The sequence below is a fragment of the Melospiza georgiana genome, chromosome 4 (assembly GCF_028018845.1).
Source record: "Melospiza georgiana isolate bMelGeo1 chromosome 4, bMelGeo1.pri, whole genome shotgun sequence".
In the NCBI taxonomy this organism is placed as follows: Eukaryota; Metazoa; Chordata; class Aves; order Passeriformes; family Passerellidae; genus Melospiza; species Melospiza georgiana.
In genome coordinates, this window is record NC_080433.1 from 38,932,609 (window position 1) to 38,957,877 (window position 25,269).

The 25,269-nt window shown below is 36.2% G+C and overlaps 1 protein-coding gene across 1 annotated transcript in view; it reads left to right on the forward strand.

Moving 5' to 3' along the window:
• POC1B (POC1 centriolar protein B) overlaps window positions 1–21,208 on the forward strand; it is a 45,516-nt gene extending 24,308 nt beyond the window's left edge. Inside the window, exons 11-12 of the mRNA XM_058022506.1 lie at window positions 18,476–18,658; window positions 19,858–21,208. Coding sequence (XP_057878489.1) covers window positions 18,476–18,658; window positions 19,858–19,959 — 285 coding nt within the window. The 3' untranslated portion in view covers window positions 19,960–21,208. The remainder of the gene's footprint in view (window positions 1–18,475; window positions 18,659–19,857) is intronic.
• The last annotated feature ends 4,061 nt before the right edge of the window (window positions 21,209–25,269 follow it).

Here is a 25,269-nt window from a genome sequence, read left to right on the forward strand (position 1 = left end):
TGAAGGGTTAATACTTATGAAAAGGCAGCAGGTGTGGTTTCTGCTGTTCTATTTTGTCCTGAATGCTTTATGAAAGCTATGTTGTGAAGGTACTATGTAAAATTCTTTAAGATCATTTTTGAAGATCATGATGCACAGGTCGATGAGAAACCTTTACTTCGAAACAAATAATCATATAAGAACTTATATTTGAGAGGTGATATGTATTTTAAGGTTTATCAGTTGTCATGTTTTCATAATGGAAATATAGTTCTTTGTAGACTTACAGGCATCTGTTTAGTAGGCTTCACAGACAGTGCATTGTGGTGGATATAATTTATTGACTACCTATCACTTTTAAGTACTGTGTGTTCATTACTTTGCTCATCACAGAGTTCAAATGTGTGGTTGCACTGTAATTCTTTATTCCATGCCTAAAAATCACTTAGTCTCCCTTAATTCTTTTCCTGTGAAAACACCTTATAAAACTTTATGCCCAGAACTCAAAGGAGTGCATTGACCCAAGAAGTCCAGCATTTGTCTGACTGCTTTCTGGCTTTACAATCTTCGATACAAAAATGCTGGTTCAGAATTTATGCTTTTTGGCTGTGTCAGTAATCAAGTTTTTCTTTTTCTCCCAGCATCTCAATCTACCAGTTATCATTGGTTCTCACCACTGTTGTATTTCAGCATTCCCCATCTGCCTCTTTTTCCATCTAGAAACATTTCTATAACCTAACCTTGTTACTCAGATTGTAGCATTAAGGACAACTGTCCTTTTCAACACAGGTTAACCCTAACCCTGCCATTGTTCACACAAATTCAGGAATCGTTTGCATGTTTTCTTTGCCACTAATATCCTTCCTCTGCCACAGTCAATAACATTCTTCAACTTTGCTAACCAATCTGGTCCTCCTTGCTTTCTAATGTCAGCTCATCCTCTAGTATCATCTTCCTGTCTGTTGTCTGTCTGCCACATTACCAGCTTCTGTCATTTGTGGAATTATCATCTGTTTCTTAATCAGGCCAACCACCTAGACTCTTTGTGTCTTGTTTCTAGAGGGTTCTGGATCTCAGTGACTTAGACCTTTTATCTGAGACTTTCTCAGTTTCCCTAATGTATGGAGGCTGTCTAATAGAGGCTTGATGTGTTCTTCACAAGAAACAAGGAGAAAAGAGCAGACACTGCCTTTATTTCTATCACACCTTCACTGACAGATTCCTTTTCATACAGTTTGTCCTCAATTGAATGATACTACTTTTGTGTATTATTTGTATTTTTTTCCTTAGTCCTTTTTCAAGTTGAGGTTGCCATCATCTAGTCCTAGTCTAATTCATTATGCTATCTCATACACATCCCTGATTTCAGCCCCAATGGGTTGCTCTTTTTCTACTGCTTGTCAAAGACATTGTCACTGTGCAATTTTTTCCCCTTCAAACATTTTGAGACCCATTTTAAATCTGTTTATGGCTTTTTGGTGCTGCTTCTACTGAAAGAATGCTGTTTAAATAACAAAAATCTTTGATCAGATTGTCAGGTTAATTTATGCATGTCCTATCTGTACCTACTTATTCTTTTAAGGCTCTGCCTTAAGGAGTTCTTCAGCCCTTCTGACATGTGCAGAGAGAAAAATGCAGTCTCTATTTAGGTATCTTTATGCATTTTTGTTCAATGCATTTATCACTCATGTAACACAGCAGGATCTTAAGGGTTATTTGCAAAACATATTGGCAAGTTCCTAGACCACTGGAAGTAGTTAATTAACATATTTACTTCAGTTTTTCTGCTGAAGAAGAGAGATGCTTGAGACAGTGATCCACAAAAATGCGAGTCTTTAAATACAGCCTGTCTCTGGGGTGAGTAACAACACTGTAGAAACTTCTGTAGGATTTCTGGTGAGTTTCTTAAAGCTCCCTGAAACCCCTTCAGGAAGATAGAAACTCTGTGCAAAACCTTGTAATGTTTTGTTGAGTAACTACCAAAATTCCTGACAGTAAGTTGTCAAAAACTTGTAGGTCTCAGTCTAGTCCGGGAGAAAGGACAATAGAAGAAAGTGCTCTTCTTATTGAGAATCTTTTCTTCAACGTGAATTGTCCATTCTTCTACTCCTTTATGGGAAATGCATTATTACTGCCCCTAAGATGATTTGTGACAAAGCAAAAGGGTTTTTTCTTTTCCTTCCTTCTTTGAAGATTTGTTCATGAAAGTGATAGAGTATCACTTGGGAGGGATGTCTGGAGTCATTTCATCTAACCTTCCCCTTAAAGCAAGGCCAGCTTGGATAAGGTTCTTATAAGCCTTGTCCATTTCATTTGTTCATAATGTGTAAGGATAGAGATTCCACCACCTTTCTGGGCAGCTTGCTCTAATGTTTGGTTGATGAAGATATTTTTTTTAATGATATGTAACTAGACTATCCTATGTTCCATCATATTTATTGCCTTGAATTCACAGTGGTCCTCTAATACGTGTGTGTCTGTCTTCTTTCTATCTACCCATTAGATGTCTGAGATGGCAGCAAGATCTCCCTGTACCTTTTCTTCCAGAGAGCAAACCTGGTTCTCTGCCTTTCCTCGATATCATGTTCCAGCCCCTTTGTTATCTTGTTCACTCTCAACTTGATTTTCTTCAGGATGTCAGTGTATCTGGGACCAAGAAGCCCAAAAGAGGACACACTACTCTAGAGAAGTAGGATACTGCAAAATATCACCATCATCTATTCTTGACAACAGTCTGCCTAGAGAAGATTTTAAAAACAAATATTTAAAAATATAACACTCTTGATTCTTTATTGTGAATTTAAAATAAATATTTAGATATTTTCTTAGCAGTTCATTTATTTTGAGCTGTAGCTGTCTAAGAAAATACTAGTATTATCTCTTCCTCCTACTTCTCCTCTTTTCAAGGAATTTTAATTTCTTGCTTCATCAAAAGCAACAATCCATCACAGCTTCCACACTTAAAATGCCTGCTTTTGTGTTTTGTTGTTTTTTAATTTAGTTCTATTTTCTTGCTTCAGAGGTTAAGCTAAGATAGGCAAATATGAATCTTCTTACAGGGTTTTTACTAAAAACACATTATTAAACTGCCTGAATTGTAAACACCATATCTTTTCAGCTTCTTTTCTAGCTTGGTATTAAAGCCAGTTGTTTTGAACGTGGTGAATGAAAAATCTTTTTTCTTCTGAGGTTCATACTGATGCAACTTTTTTTGTAAACTCAGTGAAGGGAGTATGATCCTTGTGTCAGTGGAAAAATTTCAGTGAAATCTTCAGTATGGAGTTGCTTTCTTTTGGACTACAATTACATAGCCATTAAGAATTCCTGTGTATTATTATGGTTAGGAAATAGCTTTGGATTTGATGATTCATTTACTCAGTTCTCATGTGTATTATTGAAAGCACTGTAAAAATTAGCTGTGAATGCCTAACAAACTGGTACTTCTGTAATGTCCTGACTTTTTTCAATGATAAGAGTCCTCATATGTTGCAGTTACCAGAAATTAGGTGTGTTCTAGCCTTTTGCACTCTGAAAATATTCACTAAATTGGGGTCAAATATGGGGGCTGGGGGTGGTGCTTCTTTCTCCTTTCTATTTCATTGAAGACTCTGAAAGCATTAATGCCTCTCTCCCACTCACCCAGTGTCATGCAACTTAACATTGCCTTTGTTTTCTGAACTATTGAAAAGGAAAAATTGGAAGTTTTGTTTCTCTTTGGGACTACTTCTTTCTGTTTCATCCTTCAATTTTAGTTTTAGTCATGAGAGAGGTTGAGTCTTTTCAATTCTGCAAGGCACTACACCGGTAACCTCCAGTCGCTGATAAACTGTTGGAAATAAGGGAAAGTTGATGGTGTCTCTGTAGTTTTTACTGACAGAAGCAGGAAATCACTGTAGAGGCTCTCTAATGTTTCATCCCCTGACCTTGCTCATGTAAACAGGATTTGGAGGAAGCAAAGCAATGTACTGTAATCTGGAAGTCAGAATGTCTGCACTAGCTGGGAGATGTTTGCTGTTCTTTCTCTTCCAGTGCCATTTAACACTAAAAACAAGACATTCTTATTGTTCATTTACAGTACAACTCCTGCAAAGTTAAGACTGGGTTAATTACTGAGTAAGGAAAGATAAGGATTGTTTCTGTTTGGAGCAAAAAGAACATACTAAGTTTTAAAATAGAAAGTTTATCTGTACTGCATTTGTAGTATGTGTCTTGAGGCAGAAAGTAGAAGTATCTTGTGCTCTCAATTTATTCTGTACACATCGCTTTTGCAGTTTGTGTTTTCAGGGTTTAGGTATTTTTGATACACTCTGCCTTTGTTTTGAATTAAAAAAAGCCCCAAAAAAACCAACCAAGCTCCACAATCAAAAAACACCCCATGTATTTGGAAAGGCAGCAATTATGAAGGAAAAATTTGCATGTATTTTTCTATTTCTGCATACATTAAGGCTCTTCTTCCTCATAAAAATTTGATTTTATAAGTTCTTGCAGTAATGTCTCTTCCTTGTTCCTTAACGTAACTCCAGAATCCAGTAGGAGAGGATGACAATAGAAATTGTATGTTAAAAACTAATTTTTAAAACACTTCATATTTTCCTTACCACGCAACTTCAGATTTACTCTGATTTGCATCCTTTCCTAGTTTCAGCCTTACAAGGAAATAAACACCAACTGTCTTCAGTGAGGTTCAGGGGAGGGTAAAAGGAAGAAAGGAAGTAATGGCAATTTTATACATAGATCATCTCCTCTGGGGCCTAAGTCCAATTCAGAAGGGAACAGCTGGTAGAACAAAACTTATATGTCACTTCATTGTGCAGAGTGAAAAAAAAACCTTTGCTGTTTTTTATAGATCATTTGAAAGCACAATAGCTTTCTGTAATTCAATGATATCAACTTTCCTAAATGTCCTCAGACAAAAACTCTGATCATTACATGGTATGCATACATTTTTCTCTACCAAAGAAAAGTTCCGGCAGTATTCCCTTTGAAAGAAAGACTGGAATCACTGCCCCACTTGTGTTCCTTGTCCAAAACTCAGTTTCCAGTCAGACTGAGCTCTGCACAGGGGAGATCCCATGGGTAAAAGGGCTTTGATAAGAATTGACACTTCCCAGCCTCTTCCATCACCTTACCTTCCTTGTTCCCAGACAGGGAAATAAGAAAGGCTACTCCCTGAATAGCTGTGAACTTTTTTTTCATTTACTGCCATTCTTCTGATTACCAGTAAATGCTTATTTGAATTGAACTCCCTGAACTCCCAAAGACAAACAGAATTAAATTAGAAAATAGTGTGAAGAGATACTGTGTCTCCAAAGTTTTGAGGTGAAGCCATCTGCACCTTTTTCGTAGATACGCATACCAAAAAACTCTCAAACAGGCTCTGAATGGCTCATGCTAAATCTTACACAAACACAGAATAAATACTGTAAATGGAGGAAGTCTGAAGTGCTCAGTGCAGCAGAATAAAAATAAGAATTGTGCTTTTGTGTCTTTGCAAATAGTACACTTTAGACAGACCTTTCTACTCTCTGCATGCTAGGCAGGTAGAATGTGTGGGGCTGGTGCAAGAGGGTAGGCTGCCTTCTCCCCAAAACTCTGCAGTTAAACATGTTCAGCTGCTCTCAGAGAAGGAATGTCTCCCATTCCCCCCTAAGGCTACTCCTGATCCATCTGGAGTAAGCATGAAACGGTGCAGACAGCTTTTTCTGTTGCCCATCTAAGAGCCTTCTAAAGAAGGTATGGTGTATATGAACAAAATGACTCATCACAAGTGCAGAAAAGATGAAGCATTTTGCATATTGAACAGGGAATTTCTAGACTTGCATTTTGAGCTGCTGTAGATGTCTAGGCATGTTCAGAAAGATTTGTGTACATAATCTTAAAATTAGTATGCTTTGATACCAATAACATCAAATAAAACTTAAGGATCAAATGCTTGAATGTGAACCCAATGCATGCAATAAAAGAGGAATATGATCCAAATGCTCCTTGCATTTTGTGGTGATGCTATTCTAACACAGCATGTAACTGCTGGTTTACAAGGAGAGAACAGGAAGTATGTTGTGCCTTTACATAATTAGGTAATAATACATGTCCTGATGTTCCTTAATGGTCTTGATTATATTCTCTGAGAGAACTGGAGCTGGAGAGAAAGTCAGGTTTTTATCGGAGACTGAGTTCTGAATTTGGGCACTAGAGAGTGCAAGAATATAATATTTCTTATGCTATTTTTAGCCTGCTTTCCTGAGGAAATGTACTTTATGAGATTGTGCTGTTTATTTGTCTGTCACTGTTCTGTCTCCCTAATAATTTTATAATCAAATTGTTTTTTTAATGAAATTTAGAAATAAGCAGTTAGAATAAGGAAACATGTTGGTGCTATCACTTAGGAAAAAGCCAGTGGATGTGATACTGGAATAGGCACGGAGTAGCTACTGGTGACCCACCCTGTAAGAGTGTCTCAACACATATGGAGGGAGCTTGAGTTCCTATAGAAGAGGAAGCCTAGGAGAGGGATCTAACAGGAAAAAATTGTACGCGTGCACACATACACAAATATTTTGCAAGAACACAGGCCTTTTAAAACTGGCAAAATTTTACTTTGTGTAGGGCCTTACTCAGGGCAGCTGTGTTTCAGGAATGTTTTTCAAGTTGATCCATGTGTGTATATTGTTCCTTTAGCACATTAGCACATTTCTGGGAACTGGAGGGATGGAAGTTCCAGGTATTATTTCTCTCTCAGTTTCCTGAGATACTGTACATGTACGCTCTGACCTTGTCTGCTCAAGCAGTGTTTTCCTCTGCTTTGACTGGAAATCTAAGCTGTATTCACAGTTCTCACAGCTGATTCTGCGGCATGCAGAAAATGCCCGACAGCTATCAGCCCACACATCCAATAACAACTGGTTCCTTCCTCTTCCTGGGGAAGAGTAACATCCTCTGAGAAGAAGTGTCCCCTGAGGAATGCAGGAACAGCAGCAAGCCTTTCACACAGGAAATTACTACTATAGCACTTGTAGAAAAGTGTTTCTGTCACTTGGATTGTCAGTCTGTAATGAGCTTCCTGCTGACCTAGATGATGATTTACTACTGATCTAAATGCCATTTGTGAGTCATTTAGCTTAATGGAAGTTAATGAAGTTATCATTCACTGGTTCTGTTACCCTATAAGCACCTAGTTTAACTTTTTTAATGCAGTAGTACAAATAGAGTTTTCAACTTCTTAGTATTTACAGGACTTTAATAATTCTGAGATTGCACATTTTGTGGGACTAAAAAGCAAGAGAATGCAAAGTTTAGCTAATGATGTGTGTCTCTTAGAGGAGGCTGCAAGATTTTCTTTTTTTAAGTTGCATAGTAAAGCTGAGCTACAGATCAAGCGTGTCAGAAAACAAGATTGTAAAGCTAAATACTGCCCTTGAATTACTCTTAGTTCTTAAATACAACTGGAGTTTAAGTTTAGCACAGCATGCTTGCAACTATGGGGTAGAAACTTGACTGAAATTTATATATATTATATTATGATTGAACTTAACTGAAATTTATATATAATACAATTTATATATATGTACTTGAATTAAATTTGTTTATATATAAAACTCATATGTTATTCAAAGTTGTTAAAGCAAGTTTGTTATAAAAGCAAACACTTTAATACTGCTTCAAATTTTTATTTTTTTCCTAAACAACAGTGCTTAAACAAGTGCTAGCAAATTCTATTTATCACTTAGATTAGGCTGATATCTAAACCCAGAGGATGCTTTCTGACTAAAAGCTTGTTTGAGTGTTTTCCAAATCTGTTAGTTGTTCCAATACAGTGCATCTCTCTTTGAAGCCATGCTGCATTACTGTCGAGTTTACAGTAAGAGATGTAGTTACTTGCTTAATGTGAGATAATGGAGACACTGAGTCACATCCAAAGATTACATAGGTTACTTAAGACTGAAAAAACAAGACTTTTCAAATAAAATTCAGCAACTAAGGAAGAAAGATTTTCTTCAGCAGATGGGTGTTTGATGTAGAAGAACATCTTGGCTTGTATCTTCCACCAAAACAGTATGGGGGTTATAAATTAGGTAAAACAATGCTAAAGGATGATTTCACAGTCATTTCAACTTAATGGCTGTTTTTATCTGGTTAATTTCATCCACGCCAATTCCCCGATCTGTTCAGCTGTCCAAACACTAATAGGAGCACAAAGGAAATAATGAGAAAAAATGATTTAGAGATGAAGGAGTAGATCAGAGCTGGCTGTAACCTAACTGTATTGACTGATGTCTGTGGAGCCATGTATCCAGTGTGATTGTGCTGTAATACAAACAGGTGTGTTGCATGCATGCAACAGCTGAATATCTTTCTTAAGCTGTAATGGAAAAAAATAGGAGGAAAGGAGGTGGTAGTAATGGTTTCCTTTTGTTCAGGAAGTACATACGTTGGATTCATTTTTTTTTCAGCCTGAAAGGATTCAGATTTTTTCTATCTGCATGGCTGTAATGTAAACAGCAGGTAACTGAGACTGAATGGAGACAGCTCCATCCTTTTTGCTTGAATTTGAAGCATTGTAAAGTAAAAGCTCTGAGAGTATATGAAATCAGAGGAAAGCAAGTGAGAAACAGTCTATGGTTAGTGATTCTGGAAGAGGAACACTGGATTCTGTTGCATTTCACAATAAAAAATATTTGGGGAAAAAAATGAGTAGCTGTGTGGGTGACACAATCAGCATTACTGCTCTGAAGAGTTGGTTGGTTGGGCTTGGGCTTATTCTTTTTTTCTCTGTATCCCCTGGCATATGATACTCTGGTTGTAGCAGTTTGGGTTGTTTGAAGGAGGGAGGTGGGGAGGGGATAGATGCTGTCCTCTGGCATGTTCTTACTGCATAGATATTTCCTGTACACCAAAGTGTGAGTTCCACTCTGCATGTTAGATCCTGAAGTGAAGGCATTGCAATGCAACTCTGAGTTAAATACTGCAGTATTTTTATTGTAAAGGAAGACTCCGTACTTTTAACGGGGATTTAAAAGAATTGCTTTATCCTTAAGCTGTTCTTAGATTAACCAGTATCAAATGTTCCTTACTGAAAAGGTTACTCTTCCAAGATGTTTCTTCCTTCCTTATGTCTCTTGGGAAAGGAATTCAATGTCCATACTTCCAGTTTTTGCTAGTGTAGTGAAATAGTACAATACTAGTTGCTTAGCAGTTTCAGTTAGTTGCATGTAAGATAGAGTAATTCTTCACTCAGTAACCTTATCATAAAGGTTTATCATTTTGTCCAGTTATGTGTCATTGTAGATATTTTCAACACCTCTGCTTTCTGTAGTTTATTACTCCATAGTGTATTCTTCTCTGATGCCTTGCACGTGTACATAAAGTTGCCTTTTGACAGTTGAAGGAAGTCAGAATGCCAAGTCACCCTGACTGTTTTAGTAGCTTACAGGATGCCTTTTTGTCACCTGTAAGCTTGATTTTCCAGATAGCTGGTTATGTTTTGTGTGGGACTAAAACAAGAGCAGATTTCAATGGAGTCACTAAAACTAGCATTATTCTGCAGTGTCTTTCTGATTTAACAGTTTTTGAAGAAACACTAGCAAGATAATTGAGTTCATGATGCATTACAACCTAAAATGCATTAATAAAATTGTAGAATGCATATTATGGATATAAAAGAAAGGATGATTCTGTCAGTAATAGTTTGACTAAATATTTCATTAGATAGGTCTTCAGTTTGAAAAACCATTTCTTTTCTGTCCCCTCAAACTGTACTGATGTTAAGCCTTAAATATTTGCTCTATATGCCCTAGGTCAACTTTTTAGTTGATTTTTTGGCTTTTTCCTGACACAGTTCTCATGCTGACTGTGACCACGCAATTCTCCTGTTTATCCTTTGTGATTACTGATGGAATTTCAGCTTCCCCACACCCCTGCTATTTTCTCCATAATATTGCAGGATATATTAAAAATCCGTATCATTATCTGACTTGTGAAGTTATTCCCAAACCAATAGTCTTTTTTGCTGTGGTTGGAGTAGAAAGTATTTTGTCAGAAATACAATTACAACATTTATTATCTTCTGAAATGGAAGATAAAAAGATGCCATTAAACACATAAAAAATAGGCATAATGCTTTAACATCTCTAGCTAATAAGAATGCTGTTGCTGGGGCTTCTTTTGTTTCTGATACTTTTAAAGTGCAAATAATACTTGAGTTACAGAAATTATTTTTCAGGAGTGAAACAGGCCACTCCAAAGTTAACATTTCTTGGATATTTGTATGTAATTTTCAAATTTCTCAGTTTCTGTTGTTCCCTAATTTGATTCTATCACAGTAAATTGTAAAACTCAACTGACTTAAATGCAAAGTTGTTCTGGTGCTACCAAAGCATTTTTTTTACAATCCTTCCTCTGAACAAAGCAGGACTGAGTATTATTTTTACCTTAACAAATGGGACAGCTTATCCAAACATTCTGAATATTTACTAATGCTGAGCACTGAAATAGCTCAGGATGGACTTTTGCTATTTTCTCCAGGTATTTTGTGAAATCTAATAAAAGCATATAAATTTGACTTTTCAATCAAAATTTTGAAGCTTCATTTTATCCTCATTGGGAGTATTTTTGTGGCACTCTTGTTAAAATGTTTGAAATTCTTTTGAAACCTTCGCCATCCACTATAGGTGTAGCATTTCATGAACAAAAACCTTGTTAAAATGCTGAAGAACCGTGTTTCTTCTATTGCATAGTAAAATATATTTTTATGGCTATAGTCGAAGGATTTCAGTTCTCAGCTATGAAATATTGGACTTCTTTTTTTTCTTTTGCAGAAAGTAGTATCTGTCTCTTTGGCAAAGTGTTCAAGCAGTTGTGCTGGCCCTGTTGGATTTAACTTTGGACTCTGCTATGTTGGATTGCTAACTTAATTTCAAATGCTTTTAATTCTTTGTTGTTTCCCTGTAAGTAATTTGTATTAGAGGAGATTTGACACTTGCTTCTGTGGAGTAAACAAACTCCGTGTATTGTCAAAAGCCACCGGGTCAGGTGGTATAACCACCTCTGTTTACTGCTGCTCTGAAAGGAAATCAAAGCTGCCAGATCTCAGCTAGGAAGAGATTTCTCTGTGAAATTATCATGTGGACATCCTGCCCCCATCACATCCCCTAACAGGAGGCAATTTAGGTTTGTCTGTGCAGCAAAGTTTTGTTACTACACAAGTTATGATGATACGAGGTAGCAAAATAAGAAAATTTGTACCAGAGCGCAGAAACTTATCGTGACAAAAACCATTGATACAGATGCAGCTCTGCTGGCAGAAAGGAGTTTCTTTTAGCTTTGCATATAACTTTGAAGGAAGTTGTGTGTAGATATGTACATAGGTGTATATTTATGTGGGGGCTGGCAAACAGCACCTGAGTGCTCCTGCACCAGGGGCCCTGCTACAGTGCCAGGGCATGGAGGGAGGCTCTGCAGCACAGGCAGCTCTGCCCTGAGCCAGCCTCCTGCTCTTGAGGAGCACCAGACCCCTGGCTGGAGCCCAGGGACTGCAGCCCTTCTCAGCTTTCTGCAGGGCTGAGGAGAACATTATTCACAGCCTTCAGTTCTTGTTCTGGCAGAGCCTGTCTGTTCTGGATTTTTTTGTCTATATAGTAATTTTTTGTTCATTCTTATTGAGAAGTGGGGTTTAAGACAGAAGTGGAACTTTAGTTCTTCTCCTTTACATGCAGTGTAAGTTGCTCAAGATTGGTTTTGCCCCAACAGATTAAGTATGAAGGCCTTATTTAGGAGAAATCAATTGCATTTTGTAAAGTAAATTCTTTTATTTTTTTCTCAGGAGTAAACATGCCTTCGAGAACAAGAAATGCCTCTGGGTTTGTTGATCAACCTATTTTCATTGTAAATTCATGTTGAATATGGATATACTAGGTGACTTTGAATGAGATAGAGGAAGTGCTGTCCTTTATGTATAATTTAAGACTGTACAACAAAGTCACTGGTACCAGGTATCATTTCTTTGTAAAGTTCAGTTAGACTTTTCTAGCTAGGTATTAGTCTAAAGGCTTTCATTCAGTTTTTTTAGCTAGGAGAAAGAGGACAGAAAGGCGTCATGAGCAGGCAAGCCAGAAGAATGGCTGTCATTTCTCTGATTAGGTATGTTCCTGGTGAGGATGCTCCACTCTCACTCACACCCTGCCTCCTTCCTCCCATGTGCTTGATGCCCTCTGTCAACCCCCACAATCTGCTATTTGAAGTACAGGGAGTTTGCCCACATGCTAGGAAAGTCCTAGGGTTTTTATACCTTGGTTTTTATTCATTAACATTTGTAATATCAAAAATAGCAGAATATTCTATTTATAGTGGTAGAAAGGAGACCTTGTCCACATAGAGTTATTAATTTACTATCGTTACTTCCTTCTAGTAAGCGTTTCATTATATTTCCAGTTTCTGTTGCAAGTATTCCTCCTGCTCTCCTTTTGCTTTTCTCTGCCCTGGAATGGATGAGAAGTTCAAGCAGAGTTTGTAATACAATTTTTATAGGACTCTATGCAGGTAAAAAGAAACCATCATGGCAACTTTTTTTCAATTTCAGCCATAAGACGTCCCCTTGGGTATGCACGCAAGCAGTCCAAAGTAATTTGCCTAAATTAAACTTGACTATTTTATTTCATAATTGTAAATAGTAGGAAATGCTTCTATAGTGTCATGTTATTTCTCCTTAGTTTTGCAAAGCTTCTTGCTGAAGCTGAAGGTATACTGGAGGTAATTGATTACCATTCTTTGCCTTTCTTCTACAGGGTACATTTTTATATTTTGGTGCCTATGGTACAAGTGCTTTTATAACTTATGAAAGTGTTTGAGTGTAGTCTTCCTGAACTGTTACATTAGAATTGACTTCCTGTCAGGGGATTCTCAACTTTGGAAATTGAACCTCCAATGATTTCTGCCTGGTTTGTTTTGGATGTTTATGATATGCTTTGAGGTTTTTTATTTGGTTGTTTTGTTGGGGGCTTTTTTTGTTTGTTGGTTGTTTTGTGAGGTTTTTTGTTTAGTCGGTTTTTAATTATCAATTCCTAACTTTTCACCAGTATTGCTTGTTTTTGGGGGGAAATACTTAGCTTTTTTAAAAGTTTAAACTCATACAGACTGTGCAGGGTACTATCAATATTAGAAATTAACATCAATGAGCAAATTAGAAAAAAATCACCTGGTTTTAAGTAAAGTTTATTACTGATGATCTGAGAGTTTAGAAAGAAGTATTTCAGGAATATTATTCATTTCTAACTGGATGCACTCAAATATTCACAGACTTCTAAGAGGTTTTTATTAGAAAAATAGAAATAATTTTTAATGGTTTTTTTTTTGGAGAAAACAGGGGTTATTATATGTTCATTTTGGATGGAATATATGGAATATGGATATGTTCAATGGATGGAATACACAGAAAATATTTTTGTTCTTTACTAGATTCTGTATATGTGGAATTATAAAATACTGAGTGCATTGGATGTACTGTTTTACAGGGTTTTCTCAAACCAGAAGCTGCACTCTGGGAAAAAGATGACATAAGAAAACTACGTAGTCAGTTTCTCAATATGTGTGTGAAAGGTTGCTTGTAAAATGTGATGTAATTTCTTTGCCTAGAACTTTCAGGATATCTTGAGATGTGCTTTTGGTCAGGGGAGTTTATTATTCATGCCATCACAGGAATACTAAATTCAGTATATCTGTCATCCTGATAGAAATAAATAAATCTGATTAAGCAGACCATAGCTGTAAGTGCATCAGGATTTCAGTTAATTTTCTACAGATAATTAGATAAAAAACCTCCACCAAAGTAAGCTAAGAGTTTTCATTGCTTTGTGCTGGCCTGGCTTCTATAAACTCAGTTAGCTTCAGGCTGAATTTGCTGTTTTCAAGACTTGAAGTGTTATGCTCTTCCATCTAAGGTGGAAGTGCCTGTTTTGCTGAAGAGTACAGTCTGATAGTTTGGCCTGTTTTATTGGCTGTGAGTTTGTAACCTGGTACCACTGCTCATGATCAGCCTCTAAACTGAGGGGTGTGCTACCTTCAGGAGTCCTTCCAGGTGTTTCCATGTCAGACTGGATGTGATGCACTTCTGTTAAGTGCGCTTTAAGTTCTTTATTTCAGCTTGGGCGTTTTTTTAAAAACTGGAGAAGACTCTGATGTGTAAGATGACGTGAAAGACTTTGAAGTGTGAGAGTCTGCATTACAAGTTCTGAAAGCGGACTGCTCAAGCTAGAAGTGCTTAGTAGAACTTTGCTCTGGATGCACCACATAGTTTATCTGTATTTTACTGCTTGAATGCAAAACTTCATTAAAATTTACAAATAAATGATTCCAGAGATACCTTATCAGATGACATGGGGCAGCAAGCCACAGTGGGCACATGGCAAGTTGTTGCTGTGTGTGCAAGAGGAGAGGAAATGAAGAGTGCTGTCATCAGCTGAAACTACAGGGAAGTTTTCTTCAGTAGGAGCTGATAAAACAGCATTTAACATACTCAGTCTTTGACAAATAGATCAGGGAGCTGTTTTATGTGGATCACTCATGGACTGAAAAAAATAATTTCAGACCAGAAGTGATCTGTGAGTAATTATATCCTACAAAAACCCAACCCCCCAAAAAAACAATAACAACAACAAAAAAGCATCAAAAAAACCAACCAAACAAAAAAGCCCAACTCTTGAACGGTTAAATTTAGCATTTCCACAGTGAACCATTTTTATATGAGGGTAGGTTCACAAGAGCAGGAAAAAAGTAGTGATAATGATAGTACTGTTTCTCCTGAAAATTTCCCATGATTTCAAATAACCAAAAGACACAGGAATTCAATATCTGGTAAAGTGGGACACTACTCTGTTATGCCTTTGCTCTTTGATCTGTTTGAGCTTAATGCTCTGCTAATGACTAATTATTTGTAGTTGTTTTAATCACAGTATCAGAAATATTTTACTATTAGTAGGCAAATGTACCATGTGTTCAAAATTTAAAGGTTTAATTTTAAAAAGCAGACTATGCCAATTTTTGTGATTCATTAGGAAGCTTACCAATGTCACTTTTTTATAAGCCCATCTTAATTATAAGATTCTAAGACATGCTTTTAGAAACTCTGGTCTGTAGTTTCCATATTTGGAGCTCATAGAGGATGGAAGCCTGTTGATAGGCAATTGTGTGAGAGAGACTTGTATTTTTTCTTTTTTTTCTTATTTCCCTTGAGGGATTTTTTTTATTTTCTATAAATAAAACTGCTCAGGCATCCTTATATATGGATGCATTTTACTCAGATTCTATTCTTAACAGTTATGAAGCAAAGGGAGGCTGGGATGCAGTGTTTGTGTCTATGTGCTGTGTGAATGTTTCATGGGAAAACATTTGGGAACAGGCAGAGGTGATAAGGTTATGTGTAAGGATTTTTCACAAATTGATCAAGTACCACCCACAGAGTTTTGGCTATTTTGCTTGACAGAAAACAAAGATGTGCAATTATGGTTTGCTGTTTGTGACATCATTTTATAAGCTAAATTTAATTTTCTGCTGAACATCCGCTGGTAATGTCATGGTAATAACTTCCTATTGATTAATTAAATCTGTTCCTTCTCCTCCTTATTTGTAACTTGCATGAAGTTGCCCAAATGTGAGTTTATGTTATTACTAATGGTCTGTGAATGGAAACACTGTACACATTTTAATTTTCTTCTCTGCTTTGCTCAGAAGTAACAATTTAAAATTGATTGCCTTATTAGAATTTATTCTCTCAAAATAAGCTATAGCTTTGACTCTCAGAATAGTTGGGGTTTTTTTAATATGAGACATTTTTACTACATTGCTGGTGACATACAGAATTGTTGTTTATGACTTGGTAGCATTTCAAGTACTTTAGAAAGGGGCTAATTTGAAGGAAAGACAACATTTAATTCTTGATACTTTTCATTTGAAATAGACTGAGTAGAAAGACTTCCTTTAAAAGGAACTTAAGGTGAAATGGGCTGAATAGAAGTGTTGGACATGAACTAACTGGTATCCAAAAGTAAAGGCAATCTTTGAGACTAGTGTCACTCCTTTACAGCAAGGTTTTGGCATTTCAGTGTTGTGTTAGATTTCAGCCATTTTTGACCTTTGCTGAGCTGGAGGAGATTGTAAAGTTAGATATTAGGAAAGGTTAAAATATAAAACAGATAACCTTAAAAGTATAGCAGCATACTTGATGTCTGATAGTATTTAAAAATGTCTCTACAAATTTCCAGACTATGATAACGATAACCATTTTGGACACAAGTTAGATAAGTTGAAAATTTGAAATGGTCTTTCTTCATTTCTCTTACAAATTTTGAAAGCTCAGTTATTTGCTTATCTTGTTTGAGTTTTGACAAACATCAAGGTCTTTGTCTTATTTCTGTAAATGCTTTTATGTTGTATTGTACTTCCAAATGTTTGAATATGTAGCAGAAACATCTCAATTTGCTGCTTAACCCAGTAAATGATAAGAGGATTTTTCCATTACTCTGACTTGCAATGCTGGTGGCAGTTTACTAAGATGCAAAACATTCTTTCAGATCTATTTATCTGATATATTGAAGCTTGGATCAATGAAAGAAGTGGTGAGACTTTTAGTAGCTTAGCATTTGCTGTGTTTACTGAATTGATAGCTTTCCTCCTTGGGTTGAAATAATCTCTCTTGCTTCAGACTTTACCTGACAATGCTAGGATAGCAGAAATCAGTGGAAGTGATGTCAGTGAATGCCATGGTACTATCAAACCTTGAGATGGCTTCACTCTGGCTTCGTGGCACTGTCAATTAAGGTCTGAAGTACATGCCTGGGTATGTGCCCCTGTCTCTCCTAACCATGCTCTGCAGTTCATGGGTTCTTGCCTGAGGCCTTGAGACCTGTCCTGCAGAATGTAACTGCACAATGGAACTTTTAACCCAGAGAGGATTGTAAGACTTTCTTTTTTGCTCTCTTACCTTACCACAGTCTTTGCTTTCAGCTGTTTCCCACCACACAGGACTGTGCAGAATGGCACTGGGGACACAGGAATGTTATTGTGGATAATGCAGCAGTATAAGTTCACAATAATATTGATATGATTTAGTATTACTTAAAATAGTTGATGTCTGATAGTATTTTAAAAAGTCTGTCATTGCTGCAGTACTTAAACCATCAGTCTCTGATCGTACGTGATTCAAAGGCAAGGTCAACTACAGTTAAATCATTCTTGACAGAAACTCATCAACATACCTAGGTGATCTTGTAAAAGTCTGCCAATAATTCTGCCTAGCAATTTACATTCTACAAGATTATTTTAGAGATTTAGGAGATTTTTTTAAAATGTTTGACAATTCTTTTAATACCCTCTATTTTGAAAATCTCTTCAGCCTTGCAACATAATATATTTTGGGCATATTGTAAATATTGTGTATTTTAAATACATGAGGTGAGACTAAAATTTCCCCTTTGCAAAGCTAATAGATATTTTCCTGGGCTGTCAATAAATTCCAAAGAAATAGTTTAATTGGAACTATTTTAAAGGTTTATTTTGTAAATGTAGATATATGAAATGTAATCAGAAATAGTAAAACTTGACTACTCAATTTATTTTAGTGTGTAAGTAAACTAAAGTTGTCTGAAGATACAAGAAGTTTTTAAAGAAATCTCAATAAGTCATTAATTATTCAGGTAAACTTGTTGTGAAGGACTTTCTAATGAATTAGCGATGATTTAACCTTTCATGACTCAAAAATACCATTAAGAACTTCAAGGCACAGACAAAACCAAATTGGTTGGGAAGATCATGCTCTCTCGCTTAGCCTGAAGCAAAGTTTACACATCAAAGTTTTTCTCTCAACGTTGCATTGTGTGGATCTTCTCTGTTGTTTCCTTCTCCCATTTTCTGAAGGAATCAATTTTTCAAAATGTACCATTACTGAACAAGCAGCTGAAAACTACTTTTTTACAAAGCTGAGATAAGAGTTTAGTTCATACTAAGCAAAGGTTTCATACTATAAAGTTGGAAGAAGCGCTTGTGGTTGTCTAGTAACATATGGATTTTTCATCTGTGTGACTACTCTGAGTGAATTTCTTCATCAACCAGGGCTGTCTTTTTGAAGAAAATGCTCCCCATTAATTGTATTTATTCAAGCCATAGTGGTACAGCACATAGCTCTTCAATCATATGTACCTGAAACATATGTACCTAAAGTCTGCTTAGATTTTCCTTATTGCCTCATCCATCACAGATGGAATTCTCTCTTAGGTCAGAACAAATTGAAGTGTTACAAATTGAACCTGGTCAAAAAGCAAATCTGAGAGTCCTTGTGTGTATGCATATATATATATATGTGTGTATATATATATGTATATATGTGTGTGTGTGTGGATTTTTTTTAAAATTAAAAGCCTGACTTTTGGCTATCCTGTCTATCTTATGATGTGGTTCCACTTAAATAAAGACAAAGGCAGCTGAATCTTCAAATTATGTTTCTGTATTCAAGAGTGATGGCAGAAGTGAAGAATTGCCGAGTCCCTGTGATTCTCCCTCAGCAAGAAGTTCAAAAAGGAAGGCAGAGAATGAGAGTGGGTCAGCTGTGCTTAGTGTGGAGCAGCCCAGAGGCATCCCCTCCTCCGTGGACTGGGCTTTGGACCACATTGTGGGCCAGCTGGAGATGTTAACTGTAGTAAGTATGCAATAACAGGTGACACTTGCAGTGCAAAATGACAGTGCTCTCAAAGGCAGCAGTAGCCTGGACTCATGTTCATAAATCAGAACTTTAAAGACTATGGAGTTATTTTGAATAGCTATATAGTCAAGTGACTGTTTTGGTGTTTTCCTTTCAGAAGATATTGATTGCATGTATTGTGTTTGCCAAAGTGAAAGCTTCCTGGTACACAACCATGAAGATTGCTGCTGTATTTTTAACTCTGGCTGAAGAGAATCACTGTTTTTCAGTAATGAGATCTGGGTAGTTTTGTCAGAAGGCAGTTATTTAGCAGACATTCCAGCTGGAACAATCATGCACTAGCAAGGGATGAACAAAGTAAATTGGTAATGTACAATTAAATCCCTTTCCCAGCTTAGTGTGTGAGGTGTTGGCTTAGGTAGGAATCCAAGCAGTGCAGTAAGTCCTTGTGCCAATGAAACTGCACAAATACTCAGTCCCAGTCAGTGACTCTGAGTTGCTTGTTTGCAAATGCTCAATACATCTTTTTAATCCAGATTTAGCTTGTATTTTCAGATACTTCTTTGTAGTCTGTAATACATTGATATTAAATCACTTCAAAATGGAGCAGCTAAGGGGTTTTTTTTCTGCGTTCTTTTGCAATATATATGTTAAGTAGGAAGAAGCAGCTTTTCAGAAGTATGGAGTCCAGTCATGAGTTGGAAATTATTTGTGTAGTAAGTTGTAAAAGAAACTGCCTGGGTCCAAAAACTTACTTCTTCCACTGAAGATAATATCATGGAGAATAAATGCTTTTTAATAGTATATTTTTTTTCTCACTTCCTTTTCTTGGGGATGCCTTAAAAGTTTCTTTTAGTTTTTTGAAAGATATCATTTGTGGTCACAGGTATGGCTGTTTTTCTGTTGGAATATGGATGCAACTTTCACACAGTATTTCAGAGTACTTTACATTATACATGTATGAATTTCTCTTTCTCAGTGAAAATGTTTTGTGAAAACAAAAAGCCTTTAGAGAATCTCCATGGAGGCAAAGCCGTAATTTTTAAATACAGTTGTAAATAGTGGAATAGCTAAGGAGAAGCCATCTTATAGTATTTTTTCCTGTTGAGTTAAAATTACTTTTCTTATGTTGCACGCTTTTATAATACTGTGTGAATAATATAAACTCCATTGAAATTATTCTCTTCTTCATGCAGACCATTTCAGTCCTGGAAGAACGTCTTACTTGTACAGAAGATAAATTGAAAGAATGCATAAAAGATCAGCAAAAAATGTTGCTTAAGGGAGAACAGAACTAATAAAATACGAAAATGAACTATGTTGATGAGTATGTTTCATAAAATCACAAGGAATGTTTCTTCATTGGATTTTGCTATAAGCACAAACATCAAATCAAAGTAATAAAAATGGAAGAAATTAAAAAAAAATTTCAAACATTGGTAGCAAGCAGATATTCTGGTTATCTATTTAATGAAGTGTAACCCAATCCAAACTACAACTTTCCAAATAATTTCCATTGAACATTCCAGAACTCTTACTTCAACCTAACAAGATATTTGTATATAACTAAGCCACTAACTATGTATCTTTAGATGAATAGCAGTTATTATGCAGGTTACCACTGTGCAGATTTTTAAACTCAGTCAATGATGTTTTTAAAAATAATGTTTTTTGTGCTAAGACAACATTACTGAAACACCTAAATTGAGTAAGACATAATATAAAAATGCCAGAGGTGTTCTTTGTCCCTTATATATTCTCAAGTGTTTTACCAAAAAATAGTGTGCTATTCTTTATCTTCTCGACATTTTAGTAATGATTGCAAGAAGATGTTGTGTGAAAACTTTTAGTTACAAATGCAGGAATTAAGTCACTTTAACTTTGAAGCTGTAATTGCATCTATGTGAATCCAGCTGCAAAACATGAGTTTTGATGCACTTGAACACTTCTGCTTATCATATCCCCATCAAAATTCACTTTTCATATTTATAAAAACAAAAATGAGCTTTATACTTCTGAAGAATATATTTGAACCAAACACAAAAATTTGCAAAATCTAGGTCATAAATACAAAAGATTCTTATCCCATAAGAATGTCCACGTGTGCTCGAGCTTTGCATGCTGTGAATGTACCTGATCAAGTAATGCATTGTGAATGCTGACATAAGTCAGGAAAAACTTTGCAGTGTATGATGATTTGAGTTTTATTTTTAATAAAAATGCAATTCTTAGAAAGATGATTTTGGGTCTTATTTAATGGAAAATATTTATTTTCTTTATGTCTGTCTATTTTTTAAAATGTCAATTGCAGAACACGTGTTGTAAATCCACAGTCAAAACTAGATAATTGTGCATTTCTGTAACTTTACATGTCTGTTGAAAAATAGGACACTTGGAATGGGGAAGCACTTTAATCCAATTCTCACCTGACTCTATATAGATAAAGCCCATTTCCCAGGCTGAACCTCATTAACATCAGCAGAGTTCGACTTTAGTACACAAGCTCACCGTGTAAATATGACTGCAGCTCAGGCCACAGAAATGTGCAGTCAATTTTTCTTGTATAACTTATTTTCTCTTTCAGCAACCATCTTCAGATCGCCAGACATCACCTCACTTCCTTTGTTAACTCTGATTTTTACCAATAGGTACTCAATATTTGCAGCTTAGTCTTGAGTTCTGCTGGTTATGGCAAAGAAGCAATCTCTTATAAAATTTTTGGATGTAACTGTTTCTAGGCAGCATCCTGGCCGCAGATTTTTGTCAGAGGATAGTCATATGTATTCCACCCTGACCTTTGATTATGCAATTGATTATACTACTACATAACACAAAGTTATATAAATGCTGTCTTTTGGATCAAATGTACTTCACTTTATGAATTTGCAAATACTCTTGTGGTTTTTGCTTTTTCTTGTCTCCATTAGAAGACACAAAACCACACAGCTATTAAAATTTTTGCTTATTTCCTGTTTTGTCTTGGTGGACTATATATATATATATATATGTCTTAAATCTGCAGATTTTTCTTTTAAGTTTTTTTCAGGATTATTTAATCAATAAGATTTGGATATTTATTTTACTTCCATATTTTTAAATAAAATCTCTACTGCATTTTTCCCTTCTGTCTTAGCTCCTGTCACTAATCCCTCTACCTTTTCAGTACCTATTATCTGGAGCATTTACTACTTAATCCAGTTTATTCCTCCGTTGTTTGTGCACCTGGTGAGCCAACATAACATTCGCAAATTAAGACATGTTATTGTCATTCTGTTGGGTGGTCTGCTGATACTGAAACTCAACATGAGGACACTTGGGAGGATGTCTGGTCATGGTTGGTTGAAAACAAGATGGATGTATTTTCCTCAAGCTGTGATGGCTTTCCTAAAACACAGCCACAACCATCTAACATGTTTCTTTTCAAAAAGCATTGATGTGGGCTAGTTCTCTTATTCTCTTCATCCATATAACTTCTAATAAAGTTTTGGAGCAGAAATGCTTCCTTTAAAAGCACCTGCCAAGGCTGTTAAACTCTCGAAGCGTTTACTCTAGGTTTTGTACTCTGTCAAGTAACTGGTGATTTGACTAATTTGAATTACAAAACTAGAGGAAAATGACTGCTGTTTAGTCTTAGTTGTGCTTTTGCACTATATGAAAAAAATAATTGCATGGATCTTATAATTATGAAAATTATATTTGTATTGGAGACTGCATTGGAGTACTGATAGCCCAGACTTGTTCTAAAGAAGCTGAACAATGTACCTGATGCAGTACAGTTTCCCTCTGGCTAAATTATCCCTTTGATACTAAATATAAATAGGCCCCCCTGCTGGAGAAAGACTGCTTCCAGCTTTCAGGCCTGCTGCTGCAAAAACGGCTCAATTACTTCTTAAAATAATGACATGTAGTAGATCCCCAAGGTTTGTGTGTTGAGGGAGAGAAGGTGGTGGCAGCAATAGTTGTTGCTGGGAGACTGTCTCTGGAGAAACTCAATTTCAAATTCCTCAAGTGTCAAAGCACTGTGCAGCAACTCAGCAGCTCATTGCAACGTATTTCAGCAGACATTTCAAACTAAAAATGCTCTTCCAAATTGAAAGAAATGCTACCAATTGTTACTTCAGCATTCACTTTTTGATATTGATATATTTTTTATAAATTTAGGGTTTTTGAAAATCAGTTCCCAGAGGTGAATGCATCTAAACAATTCCCTTGTCCTTGGGGGATTGTTGTTTCTTGCTTTTATGTAAGATAATAATTAGTTTTTTCATTATCATCTTCATGGTGAGAAATCTAAATCTGGAGCTTTAAATTTTGATCATATTGATCTTTTAGCTGGAAAAATGTTGGTAGAATAGGTTCTCATTGCCATTTTAGGATGTCCTGAACACATCCATATAGAATGAGAGATTTGAAAAATACAACTTACCATCTTTATTTATGTCTCTTTAAATAAATAAATAAATATGCAGTACTATTTTAGGGTAGTGTTCTTTTTTCTTCCTACAAGTTTTTTCACAGTGTTGCTGAATTATTTTAATTGCCATATCACAGCACAAAATCACTCTTGATTTTTCTACTGAGCGACAGTGGCCAGGATGTGGCTATTTCCAGGGACATAGCTTTATGTAACCCGTTTACCTTGTAGGACTTGTAAAAATCAGAAATTCTGTACTCATTGCCCCAAACAATTAATGAATATGTATGTTCACATTGGATCCAGGAACAGTATGTTTTTGTCAGAGTACCCCCTCAGGGACTTTTGCACGCTTCGGATGCATAATACAATTGAAGCTGTTTCTTTGTGAGAAAATAGGTTAATGACTTGCCAAAAGGCAGATGTTAATTGGAAAAAGTGCATACAAGTCCTTTTCTTTACAATGTATATGGGTTGCATTTGTTAGGACTTGCATCCAAGAACAGGTGCAATTTCAATTGACTCAGCTAACAGGATGTGCTGAGTGCACTCCTCACCAATTTCACCAGAAATTTTAAATCCAGCAGAAAAAAAAGAGTTTCTAAACGAGTCAGTGAGTGATAAGCTGCTTTTATTTTCTGTCATAGAGCATATTTATAACTTAATATTGTACCTACAATTAAGCATCTTCATAATATGAAAATAAAATCTTTGATTGTTTAATGATGTTGTCACATTTTACTGGTGAGCACTGGTACCTTACATGAGACAAAATGTGTCATCCTTTCTAAATTGTTTCTTTTTAAGACAGTCAGGAGTTTTAGACAAAGTACCACCAGTGTAATTGTAAATAAAACTTAAAGCAGAAAGATTGTCTTTTTCAATAACACGTTTCCTGCCATGAAGCTACACAATCAGGTCAAGGTCTTTGTCCTGCCTTGCTTCATTTTCCCACAGTTCAGAAGCAAAAGTTAATGAAGCAAATGGGAAAAAAAAAAACAACAAAACTATCTGGATTGTCAGTGTTAAAAGAGCTGCTGTTGGATGGTTTAATAGTTCTGTTCAGAGGTCTCTGGGAATTTCTAGGGTACTCATACAAGTTCACTGCAACAGGAACTTTGGTTTGGATCCACATGCCTAGCCTAACCTCATCCTTCAAAGTCTGAGGTGGGCTGGATGTGAAATTCCTCTGCCTGGGGTGTATCAACAGTCTAAACCAGTGCAGAAAAATCTAGTTCAAGATGGCCCATTGGCATTGATGAGGGTGCTGGTGGTTGGGGTTTTATGATTTTCCCATGCCTGTAGCAAGGACCTGCTCAGTGCACTTGCAGAAGCAGGAATTAACTGAGAAGAAATACTGAGAGTCTCAATGCCATATAAATATAGAATTCTGCAGCTCTCAGTAGCAGTTAGGTTTGTAAGTCCATCTATGGCCTGTGTTCTTAGAGACCTGCCTAAAAAAGAGATACCTTATTTCTCTTCAGAGCCACAAAAGAGTAAACAATTGCCAAAAGAGAAAAAGGAAAGACAATCACTGACTCTTTTTCATCCACTTGTGCTTTGTAATGTAATGAGATAGTAGCTCTGTCTTGGGGTTTTATCTCCTCCTAATCCCCAGAGGAAATCCCTGCTCCTTTTATAGAGATAAAACCTTAGCTCACAGAAGGTAGCAAGAGCTGGGAGTCTCTGTGCTAAAGGGTGTCACTAAACCCTCTTCTGGCCACAGTAGTGAAAGCCAAAGGCCTGCCGTGCTTACTCCAACACCTGCATTGAATGTCAATTCTCCCTTAAAATTCAGAAAAATATTTATAATATTCATAAGCAAAGCATGTTTGTGTAAATCTGCTGTTTACTGGGGCCTCATGAATAAGTGTCAGAGAGACACAAGTCTGGGAAGGTCAAAGCAGTAAAATTCTTTCTCTGATTTTTTCTAAGGAAGATTCAGGTGAGCCATATGCACTAAGTTCTGTTGCTTTGTGCTACCTTCATCTTGCACATCTCAGAAATGTTTACAATGAAATGGGCTTGGGTGATAAAAAGAACAGCAGCAGTGCTTTCTCATGAGTGCATTGGTTGAATAGTTTTTGATTAATATTATCATTTCATTATACATGCTGGGACTGCAAGACCCAGAATATTTACTGAAGCCTAAAAGGAGTAATTTGAAAGAGAAAGGAGATGGTTGGTGATGGTT